Raw genomic sequence first — 12,714 nt, forward strand, 5'->3', positions numbered from 1 at the left:
TGACACTCACGTCTTTTTAAAAACAAATTCTTTCTAATCTGAACTGATACAAATGCTCACCTTGCTGTTGAACAAGAAGTTCTTGATTATAGGTTTTTAAATGTAAAAAATAATCTGCTAATTTCAAATGGCCTAAAATGTTACATTAGTTGATCTATTGATAAACTTTAACTGAAACACAATCATAATTAATGGTCAGTCATTAAAGGACAGTCAGTTGCACTGTGCTTTTCTAGTCTTACTGACCAGTTAAACAGTATTACAACACAAGCAAAGAGAAGCATTTTCAATAACTGTTAGATTTGTTCCAGAAATACCCCCTCACTTTACTGTAATCCAGTTCCTGTTAGATGTGAAGTATCAATACTTGTTTATGTTTAATAGCTTTGTCGTCTCCAAATGCAATAGTTGGTTGTCACATGTAGGTACTCAAAATGTCAAGATGGGATTGACATCAGTGTAAGACTTAACTTCATGATATAGAAACAAGTAATTTGAGAAATTAAATCCATATAATTTAATTCTCATCAGAACCACATCACATAGCTGCTGGTATAAAGTTTTGCAGATATCAGGACATCAGAATGACTCTACAAAGACATAATTATAATTATCACTCAAGTCACTCCGACTTATCGGGGTGAAGTGAACAGTGTGTGTCATGCAACAGCGTTTCTTCATTTTCAAGTATTTATGAGTGCAATCTCTTTGTAATAAGCTGTTAGTCATAAAAAGTGCGATAAGAAATATTTCTTTTTTGGCTGTACTTGAAAATAGGGTGTTGTGACTTGCTGGGGGCTACTGTATATTACTCTTTTTTTCATAACAAAATGGCTCCAGACAAATAGCATTATAGGAAAAAGAAAGTAGCCATCAAGTCCAGAATGGGGAAGCTTAAAGCCGTTTAAAAAATCTGATTAGCAAAAAGTTTGTTTTTGTTTTGGACAGAAATAGAATCAACAGCAACATATTATTATTATTATTATTATTATTATTATTATTAACAACAACAACAACAAGTTTAAAAATAAGAACAACTGTGCAGGAGAGGTTAGGAAGACCATAAGGTTTTATAAGGCCACCTCCCCTATAACATTAACAGGTTAGCAGGAGAAACAGATAAGTGACATACAATAATTTACTAATATAATAAATATTCACATCATATACTATTAGAAATTAACATTGGTTTTTATTGTTTTTTGAAAGATTAAAATGCAGTTATCGACTGAAGAGCTGGTGGTGGCTTGTTCTCATATGAAGGTCCTCTGTATTTAAATCTATTTTGCCCAGTTAACGTTGTTCATAAGGGTAAACAAAAACCACCACAATGTCTTGTTGAATAAGTACGTGCATCTGAAGTTGAAAAGTAGACGATAGTGTCACAGGAAATTAGATTTATCTATGTTTTTTCTCATCATGCTGCAGTAGTGGGAGCTCTAAGCTAGAAACCTTCCTTACTGTCTTCTTTGGTTTTACTTACTTAATTCAAACACCATCTTTGAAACCACTCCTGTAAAGCTACAATAAAATTCTAATTACATGATTTTACTGTTTTTACAGTGGCCTATGTCACATTTGCTAACAAAAAAAAGAGGTCAGAAAAGTCAATAATGCTTTACTAGAAACAGCAGGATACGAGGCACGTGCACCAAAGGCTCAGACGCATCCTCGTTGCCCAGAAATGATGACTAGACCATTTTTGGACACTCTGCTGGGTTTTGTGTGCTCTGCTTTTTAACTGCTGTTTGCACAACACGATTCAAAAAAGAAACAATACTCATTTAACATGATTCCTCTGTTTTTATTTTCTGGTTGAGGGTTTTCTTTCTTGGACATTTCTCTGATTAATTAAGTTGGTTTAGAGCGTGTATGAAGTGATGCTCAGGTAACTTGGGAGACTAATAGGAAGTAGAAATGGACTGCTTTTAAAACATCACATAATGTTAAAATAATCAGATAACTTAAATGTGTCTCTTCCTAAATTGTTGGTTTGTTGGTTTCCAGCCTCCTAAAGTGAGATGTCTGACCAGAATATGGCATCCCAATATCACGGAGAATGGAGAAATCTGTTTGAGGTAAATTGTGTGTACCCTTCCCCAATATTACTTCTTCCTAGCGCGTGACATTTTATCTCATGTTGTCATTTTCTATTTAGCCTAGAAATTGATAGAAAACCAAAACTGAAAAATAATTTCTCTGAGCCCTCATTCTTTGAGAATCCTCGACAATGCATGCAAATGCAAAAAAAAATTAGTAGTCTACAGTAAAAAAAAAAACATTGTGCATTAAAAAGCTCACACAAAGCATCTTACATAAAGCGCAAGCGTTTACAGTATTGCAGATACTCTAGCTGTGTATCTCTTTTTTCTTCTGCAGCTTATTGCGGGAGCACTCTATTGATGGCACAGGCTGGGCCCCCACTAGAACATTAAAGGTAAAGTGTAACTTTTTCTTCAGTAGAATTTCCTTTTCTTTGTTTTTGCTGTGTAATTGAACTTTGGGGTCATCATCAGTGTTTTATCTGTGGGCTAGGGGTTCAATTCAAGTCCCGTTACAAAGATGTGGCTCAAAGGTGTGATGAAAGGTGCAGTTTGCTGATGTCGGCAGTCTTACTAGAATTGGACTCTATGATGAAAAAAAGTTTGGACCCTTCTAATTGCTACATCATAATATTTATGAATCTCTCCTTAGCTTTTGATACCATTGCAATGTACCCAAAACTCAACAAACTATCTGGATAACAGGTCAATTTTCTCCGTCAGAGACCAACATGTGGTGGTCATAGTCTGCCAAGCGTGTTTGAAACCCAAAGCTTTTGTTTTGCTCTGTTCCTGCTATGAAGCGCACAGATATCTTAATTTATATGTGAATCAAAATTAAACTTAATGCTATTATTTTTTTCAAGACTATTTCAACTAACTATATAACTTATATCGTGCTGAACCCTTGGAGGGAAATATTGATGCAATGCTAATTTTTAAGAAATGTGGACACTGTAACATGTAAATTAAAGCAAAATACAGTGATTTGCAAATCTCATAAAACCCATATTTTACTCGCAGTGAAATGTAGAAAACATCAGATGTTTAAACTGAAATAATGTCCCATTTTCAGAAAAAAATAAAGTCATTTTGAACTCTATGGGAGAATCGTGCGTCAAACATTAGGACGGACCCAGCATGTCTTTTTTTATTTAACAGTCTGTAAACATCTGGGAACTGAGGAGGGGCGCTGCTAGACTTTGGGGAGAAGGAGGTTGACGCAGTCTGAGCGAGGATTCTTGCTGCTCAGCCGTCCCTGGTCGTCCTTGTCCAATTTTATTTTTTTCATTTCATGACGAGCTAAATGTTTTTAAAAGGTAAAATGTCTGGAATGTAAGTTGGCCAGTTCATCGCCCAGACTCTTCTGTGAAGCCATGTTGTTGTAATAGATGTAATGCGCAGTTCTGCTTCCTCTTGCTGATTATCCTGAGTATGAATATGTAAGGTTTTGCTTAGATAAATGGGAGCATATGTTCCTCTAAAACCCATGTCACCCTATATCATCAAAGATCAAGAGTTTTGAACTGCAAGCCAGATGCCGTCAATTAATTTCAAGTCGCTTGACCACAGAACAGTTTTCCACTTTTCTTCAGTTCATTTTAAAAAGCCTTGTCCCAGAGAACATGGTAGTGTTTCTGGATCACGTTCACACATGGCTCCTTCTTTGTATCATAGAGCTTTAACCTGCATTTGTGGATTGCACGGTAAACTGTGTCCTGGACGTGTTCCTGAGCCCAGGCAGTAATTTCCATGACAGAATCAAGCCTGTTTTTAATGCAGTGCTGCCTGAGGGCCTGAAGACCACGTGTTTGCACGCAGATATTTCTTTTGAAGGCGTTACGTACTGCAGATAATAAGATATTCAAAGTCATCACAAATTTAAGTGGAGCATCGTTATTCTGAAATTGTTCTTCTATTTGTAGACACTGTGTTTTTACAGACTTGCAGACTGGTGAACCTCTGCCCATCTTTTCATAAACATGTTTTCTGTGCTCTATTGGGAGTAAAATATGGGTTCATGAGTTTTGCAAGTGATTGTTTTCTGTTTTTATTTACTTTACACAGGAGTTGGGGTTGTACATGATTTCAAACACAAAAGACACGAGCATCACACTCCTTGACACACGAGCATCACACTCCTTGACACACAGTGTCTTTCACTTTCTTAAACTAACAAAGAGGCAGAAAAAATACAGCTCAGAGCTTTGGCATTCTCTCAGGACACAATAAAGTGTTGCAGGGCCGTGGAAGATAAACTCCACAATAAAAAAGCTTTTCAGCTGCATGTAAAAGAAAGCCTTGACTTTTCATGCTTCACCCTTCACTCAATTTAGATTTTTTTTTTTTTTTTTTTTAATCTCTTAAGAAAGAGTTACTGAAGACTCGAGCAAGGACGTCCTCCTCTAGCCCAATTCAAGATTGTCTGAAATAATGTCTGATAGAAACTATGGACTGAAACATAATGTAGTTGTACTTTCTACGTTAAATAAGATTTCTCTGCAGAGATTCAAGAGTATATAAAAATTGCTGTCACAAACTGCATTGGTATGCTCTTGTAGCTTTAGAAATATGCAAATGTATGCATTTGAAGTACTGGGTGGGCTTTCTTCCTCCAGTGCAGGATTTCCGAGTTTAGAGGGTCATTCACTAAATCCTCTTTGAATACCCTCGAGTTTCCTGCAAAGGCGCTTGTCGGAAGTTACTGTCAGGATTTGTCTTACCCTTTATTCCTGTTTTAGGTTTTGTGTGTGTGTGTGTGTGTGTGTGTGTGTCAATCCAGACTAGCTGCCTTCCTTTGCCTTTTGTTTTGTTTTTTGCAGACATTGCTTTTATTCTTTACCTTCCTTCAAAGAAGACACATTCCTTTATTCTTGTACAAACACTTTGTTCATACTATTTGTCCTTGTACAATATGTCTCACATAGTTGAAACTCTCAGGCTGGTTATGTTTTCTTTTATTGGGTGATCATCATTACAGGTTTAGTATCCCCAGAGCATTGAATAAATGATGTTACATTATTTAGCATGCTCTCAGTCACAGTCGGTTAGGGGGGAAAATGTATAATGGGGTCCAATGACTGTTATGTGTCTGCAATCAGGTTTCTACTAAGGATTCATAAAGGGAAATTATAGAAATGTAGGCTTATAACTTGGAGAAAAATAACTGTACAAAAGAACTGAATTATCTACTATTCTTCCGTGTACAACATGATTGTACAAGAATTAAAGAATGTGTCAAATCTACTTTTAACATCTACGAAACAATGTACACTTTGGAAAAAAATGTGCATTATTTTATTTTATTTTTTTAGCTGCTTTTATGGCAGTAAAAGTCTGGTGGCCACCGCTGCTGTGATCCAAAAATGTCCAATGTTGATTTGCGGACAGCAGGACATCTTTAACTCCCACAATCTTAAATGAGCTGGGTCCAATAAATCCTTGTCATTGTTTCTTTGTAGAGTTATTACCTTGAATCCGTGAATGTCGTTCACTGAAAATAGTTAGCAGGATTCCTGAAAAGAGTTTCTGAGCGCACAGAGTGATTTCACCAACCACATCTTTTCCTTTTTTTTTCCCTTTATTGTAAATGCAGTGCTGCCTGAAGGCCTGGAGATCATGGCTATTCAACATTGGTTTTGTCCCTTATAACCAGGCATTTCTGTTGAATTTCTAAAACTTGAATTAGATTAGGTACCACAGTCAGTGAATTACTTGCAGTTTTAATGTTGCTTAACAATTTGAATATCTAATTCAATATTCCAGAAAGTAGTGAACACTTTCCATTCTTTACCTCTTCATATGCAGCCGTGTTACTTATGACCTGTGGTTGGTTTTAAAAAATGTTTCAGGTATTTTTTTCCACATTTGATAAAAAATAAACGTTGGGTCAGTTTTTCCACAAGCCCCGCTGGTTTAGAGACTTATTCATCATGAAGAAAACAAGACAGTCAGCGATCGATCGATTTACTTGCAAGGGAGGCCTCGTCGGTGTCTACCACGAAAATGACCCCAATGACGGCCTCCTCTCACTGCCTTTTATTGGGAAAGCAGTTCACACAATGCACATCACAGCAAGGCAACGCCCACATGTTTCTAAGACAAGGCATTGTATGTATATGTGTGAACTAGGGCTGCTCGATTATGGCAAAAATTATAATCACGATTATTTTCACGGAAATTGAGATCTCGATTATTCGACGATATTTATTTAACAACAACAATGTATTGAATAATGACTTTAAAGATTGTCAAAAAATAATATAAAATAGTGTGCAAATACTGATAACAGTGCAAATGTTTACAATATAAAAAATAAATGAAAAATGTAAACATCTGTGACAGCACTGAGCAGCTCCTTCAGTGGGAGACTGCGGCACCCACGGTGTGGGACGGAGAGATTTCGCAGGTCTTTCCTCCCCACTGCTGTCAGACTCCATAATAAAGACTTTAACTGATCAAGCACACACATCCATACATATGCAATAATACTTTCTGTCATCATTGTATTTTTACTCAGTTGTATATAGTATTTGTATTCTATTTTTATCTTATTGTATATTTATTTTATTTTATTCTACTGTATATAGTATTTTATTTTATTCTATTCTGTACAGTTGTGTACTGTATTTATTCTTATTGTATTCTAATTTTTGCCTCATAACTTTTGCACTGTCCACTTCCTGCTGTGACAAAACAAATTTCCCACGTGTGGGACTAATAAAGGTTATCTTATCTTATCTTATCTTATCTTATCTATGTTTAGTGAACTTTGCAGTGTTGCTCTGTGGAGCAGCTACAACACTGTGGCAAAGTTTACACACTATGTCTACTTGATCCACGTCTGACTCCGCGAACCCATAATGTTTCCACACCACTGAAGGTTTTTTTTACCTCCCTTTTCAACCAACGGCAGTCACTCTCCTCTCCAAATAACTTTGCTTAGCTTTCCGAGCTTCCCTCGGGTCCTCTTAATTGTTGTGACGCGAGTTCGAAATGCAGAGAGGTGCGCTCGATTTGCCACACGGAGCAGCGCGAGAGTAAAGCACGAGGGAGGTGCTAATAATCGGCGCAGTCATTTTTAATGATCGTTGAAAGCCCAGATCATAATTTAGATTAAAATTCGATTAATTGAGCAGCCCTAGTGTGAACATCTGTATGCATGTGTGTGTGTGTGTGTGTGTGTGTGTGTGTGTGTGTGTGTGTGTGTGTGTGACCTCCTGCTGACCAAAGGGGTCATAAAAGCAGGAGCAACATCACAAGAAACAGATCTTCCAGATAGGATGTATCTGCAATAAAACACTACAGCCCCCCCAGAACCTCGAGAGGCTGGGGAGGGGGACAAAAGAATGAATTCCTTTCATCACAGAGTTAAAACAATGTAGAAATGGTAAGCATAAAAATGACAACATTTAACAATTCACTCTAACATTTCCCTCCTGTTTTGTCATTTTTATGCTCCAAATTATTCCTGTGTAGTATATTCTAGCAATGCACCTCTTGCTTGACATTTTCAGCGCAGGCGTCATTTATACACAGGCTTCTCTCATGTCATTCATTTCAGTCATTTCATATTGTTGTAAAAGTACATAATTAACAAATGTATTAGACATCATTTTAGTTAGCATTGATCTTATACACGGTAAAATGCATCCTATACATAAGCAAATCAATGTCAACAGTCCAAAAACAGGAGTTAATATTTTCAAAAGAAGATGCCACCAAGGACCAGACAGTAACCAAGCTATCCAGCCTTGTGGTGCATCTACTCCTGTCGTGCGATTCATCATGCATTCCTGCAAGTAAACAACTGAATGTCAACAGTCAAACAAGAAGAATCAACATTCTCAAAAATCATATGTCACTACAATCCAACTGTATACAGACATAGGCATTCAAACATATCAGTTGACTTTATTGTCTGTCCATGTGGCTCTCAGCTAACTTTCAAAGCTGTAGCCTGGTCAACACCCTTCTTTATGACTCCTATCAACCCCCCAAATCTTCTCACTGTAGGCATCCTGTGGGGGTTAGAGTCAACTGGTGAATTATCTGCATTTACAACTCTTCTCCTGTCCTGTTGTCACCGCAGAAAAAGCTTTGTAAAGGAAATTGGATCAAGGTGTTTTGATCTTCTTGGCTCAAAACTCAAGTGTTCATGATGTAAATGTAGACAAAAGGCTTCTCTGTTTACATCCTTCTTGCAGAGGACAAAAAGAATAGGTGATGTCGCACAAATTCCATGATAAATCTCCAACTTGGACTAATCCACCAGAGCAGTTCACCTTCCCAGCTACTGGTGAATCAACCGTCCATTCAGGTTCAGAGGAGTTGAAAAGTTGGCAGTGTTCCAAGTACGTTTACTCCTGGATGTGTTGCTAAGGCAACCAAACAAACTGTCTCGCTCTCAGTGATGCTATATGGCCACAGTCCAGAAGAATGTGTAGTCAGTGGCATCACAAGCATAACAATTGGTCTCGTTGTTTATGCGAGCGGTTGTGTTCATTAACTGCCACCAGTAGTTGGTTGAAAACCCATGCGGGTACTGGGTGTGGTTTGCTCTGTCCCAGTGCGCTCCTGTCATCCCACTCAGGGTCCACAGGCTCAAGAAGGTGCACAGCACATTCCCAGCCATTCTGATGAGTACCTGTGGCTCAGTTGGTTTCTTCACCGGATTGAGACGAGGGGCCCTGGAGGCTCTCCCCCCCTTTGTACCCGGTCTTCCTGCCACTTACTCCGAGCTGGCCTTGATGTGTGTCACCTTTTAATAGTGCGCTTGATGTATCCAAGTGTTTCTTTCAGTAATCTTCACTGCTGTGGGTGTCGTCAGCAGCACCTGATAGGGACAGTATATCTCAAACTTTATTCATTTCTCCCCTGTAACATTCACATTTTCTCCAACATTACCTCAACAACACAGTGTAATTTCATCATCAACATATATCCTGTAACCACAGTTTTCTTCACACAATATCTCAGTAATCCTGTGGTAGAAAAACATCATTAAGTTGTGTCCTGCTCTAAATCACATGATCAAATCAATTGATTAACCATCTGCTGTAAAAAAAAGAAATGTAATTGTTAGCGCTGCGCAGGTGTATACACTCTTTTTCACAGTAATCTCTGTGAGCAACACAAGGTAGTGAATAACACACCCATGGTAAATTCACAGACACAGAAAATGTTAAACTAAAAAGGTTAAATTTGCATGTAGTTTTTGTATTATTTTCTAATAAATGTAGAATTGAAATAATTTCCAAATCCCTAAGTCAGTTTTTGATTACATTTTAGATGTTGTCACAATTTGTTAAGGTTATAGAGCTCATGAGTTGCTCAGCCTGTATATGCTGTGGTTATAAGCAGTTTTTCTTGTTGTGGTTTGGTGTACAATCACAGTTGATGTAGCGGACATGCACACATAGTCTTATTTTCATTTACCTTCCTCTGATTACTTCTATGGAACCCCACAAATCCTCCTCCGAAGCTCAAATCAATTACGTTACATTCGACTTTAATCTCATGTTGCTTGTTGGCACTAGTTTCCAGAACACAGTGGAAATGTATAAAGTATAAAAAATAAAACAAATCCTAATCTGTGCTGATTTTAAAAAAGCATTTTTATTTCTATAAAATGAAACTTAAAATGTTGAAAATCTGAGAAATGGAGAACACTTTACTCTGAAACCTCTTTGATAAAGTACTTCAGCTGCGGTTCCTCTGTCGTTTTCTTTTCCATGACTTTGATTATAAGAAGGCACTGCACAGAAAGCAACTTTGTATCCAGTGTGAGGACATAATTGGTTTTCTCTTTATCGTAATGTTAAAAAAAACAAGTCGTGGACAAATACATTTTTGCATATGTATTCCTTACACAATGTAATTTTTTTTTTTGAGAAGAGTATTTGAATGAATCATACAAATGGGATTTACCAAAGTTTGTGGCAGACTTGCATTTATTATACTTTAATTTGCATCTAAGGTGGTTTTGATAGTTGCTGCTCAGACTGTTAATTTACTTTGAATGACAGGAGATGTTATTAGAATGAGCCCATAATACGTATGGGTTACAGTCCTGTGGCTCCGTTCAGAACAATTAGAGGCTACTCTCACACAATCAGTCCTGTGAAAAACTTCACAAAGCTTCACAAAAATGCAGTAGAAGTGTGTGTGCAAAAAACGAGTACATCCCACAATTCGACTACTTGTAGAACTTTAAGAGTAATAACTTGAGATGATTGTTTGAGTCCACAGGGTTTCTCTCGACTTGAGGTCTGATCTTTGACTGGGCTGTTGCAACACCTCGATTCTTTTCTTTTGCAGCCATTCTGTTAGAGGTTTGCTGCTGTGTTTGGGATCATTGTCGAGATCAATTTCCTGATTTTGCCCAAGCTTTAGCTGTCAGACCTATTATACAGTAAGTAGTAGTGCTTGTTATTGACAAAAACATAATATAAGAATTAGGGCTGCCACAAACGATTATTTTGATAGTCGACTAGTCACCGATTATTTTTGCGATTAGTCGACTAATCAGATCATCATCCATTGGACGTACAGCATACAGCTTATTGCACCAACATGCATCTGCTCTTATATAACTATCAATAGCTTACAGCTTTAAGTGTTTAAGGTATGTGCTAAGTAAAAATAAAGACAAGATGATAGTTTATTAAATTTTAATGAAATTTGCAGATTGTTTCGGTGAAGTTTAATAAACTCCTTGCTATCTAAAATATAAAAGGACACCGGAGTAAATTCTCGAGCATCTCACATTTCTGATAATCAGCTGTCTGCTTGACGTTTATTCAGCTGTGTAAAAACTATAACTTTAATCTCAGCCAAACCGATTTACTCAGGAACAAATAAAACACTGAAAAAAGCCAAATAATAACATTTTTAAGTTATCTAAGTGACTTATATATCATGTTTAACCTGAGAAGTGAAAGACGGCGGTGGGTTTGAAAATGATTTGCCGGGGGTCCGGTGTTCTCACGGGCTCTAGTGAGCCTAGCCCCCGGCTAGCTATCGAGCTAGTGGGTAACAGACGTCTCCAAAAACGTCTGAGCGCTTTTGAAAATATGTGGTGTCTTGATAAACTGAGTTTATTTTGTGACCCAGAAAGAATAATAAGAGTAATATTAAGACTAACTAGCTGCCGCCATTGTTGGAAACTGAGCAGGGCCGCGCTATGAATTCTGGGACACAGCTACTTCTTCTTCGGGGTTTAACGGCAGCTGGCATCCTTGTACATGCAGTGCTGCCATCTTCTGTTTCAGTCCGTTATTACACTGTTAAATCCTGCTACTTATTCCTGCGTCTTTTGTGATCTTATAAAGCTTCAAACAACGCGTCGACTATTAAATCAGTCGTCGACGATTTTGATAGTCGACGATTTTTCGTGACTAGTCGACTAATCGTGGCAGCACTAATAAGAATAGAGAAAAATCAAGAGAATTCTGATTTAAAATAAATTTAAAAGCATAGATGTTAATGATTGCTGAATGTGTGATGATGTCTGTGCAAAGTTTCATATTGGCCCAGCTGCTAAGGAGGAGAGAGCGTACATGCCAAAGTACAAATGATTATAGTAAAATGCATAACTTTGTAATGAATAACCCCCAACACTGCTTTGGCCTTAAACTGGCTCTAAATCTGTCCAAATTACGATTGTACTTTGCATATCCAAAGCTAAGTGGTTGCTAGAACAGCTATTATAATTAAAAATGGCAACATTTAAACAGCCTTTCACTGATTATCTGGTGGAACGATTTATGAAGGACATAAAAGGCTTCGAGTGATGCTCACAGTCATATTGTTTAAGGTTTTTTGTGGCTGTCCCTTTCTATTCCTGGCCTGTCTCTCTGTGTGACCCCAGCTCAAGTTAAAACGTGGCCTGTGTTTGTTTACCTAAAGGTAGGTGTGAGTGTGATCATATGTGTGAGAGTGGTTGACTTTGGGTTGATGTGCGTCAGCAAGTGTCATCAGGTTCACAAAAGTGAAAAGAAAACACAACAAAAGGATTGTTGGTCACCGCTCTTCTGTACTTCAGCCCACACACTGCTACGTGAAATATCTTTGCTGTGTGTATTTGTATATAGTCATGCCATATTCAATATTTCATTGCTTTAAGGTTTATTTCAGCAGAAATATTGTGCCTACATGTATTTATTTTCAACTTATTCTATGTAAGTGTTTCTAATAGGTGCTTTATAGTCAGGTCCTATATCAGTAGTTCCAGTACTGAGAATCATCTTTGTGGTTTTATGAATTCACTTCAAACAAAACTATTTGCTGACTAATCAGAAATGCTGCCAGAGGTTCTTTTTGTTAAAGGATTAGAAAAAAAGCAATGTTTGTTTCACAGTTTAAATCCGATGTTTGTTTTTAAGGTGCACCATAGCTTTTAGAAAATTCTGGAAATGTTGATTGGAAAGGCGTCGTGACACTTTTCAAAGTCGTCCTTTCTCTTTTACTGACTTTTGCTGACTTCTGCTCACACTCGTGGCTCTGAGCACTGGGCTGCCGGGGTGTCCTTGCAGTGAAGTATGTAAAGTAAGTCAGTAGAGTGTAGTTTTTTGCTTCTAGGTTGATTGGAGTGGTAATAACATTGTTTTTGTTTTTCTTCAGGTAACCAGTTTCCTCACATTTTTTCCTTCTGTGTTTTGCGGATGTTTTC

General features: G+C 37.5%; 1 protein-coding gene across 1 annotated transcript in view; it reads left to right on the forward strand.

The window, feature by feature from the left end:
• The window catches only part of ube2f (ubiquitin-conjugating enzyme E2F (putative)), a 54,482-nt gene that overhangs the window by 23,354 nt on the left and 18,414 nt on the right, over positions 1 to 12,714 (forward strand). Inside the window, exons 6-7 of the mRNA XM_004566000.3 lie at positions 2,008 to 2,078; positions 2,380 to 2,437. Coding sequence (XP_004566057.1) covers positions 2,008 to 2,078; positions 2,380 to 2,437 — 129 coding nt within the window. The remainder of the gene's footprint in view (positions 1 to 2,007; positions 2,079 to 2,379; positions 2,438 to 12,714) is intronic.

This window comes from Maylandia zebra, linkage group LG16, assembly GCF_041146795.1.
Source record: "Maylandia zebra isolate NMK-2024a linkage group LG16, Mzebra_GT3a, whole genome shotgun sequence".
NCBI classification, from domain to species: Eukaryota; Metazoa; Chordata; class Actinopteri; order Cichliformes; family Cichlidae; genus Maylandia; species Maylandia zebra.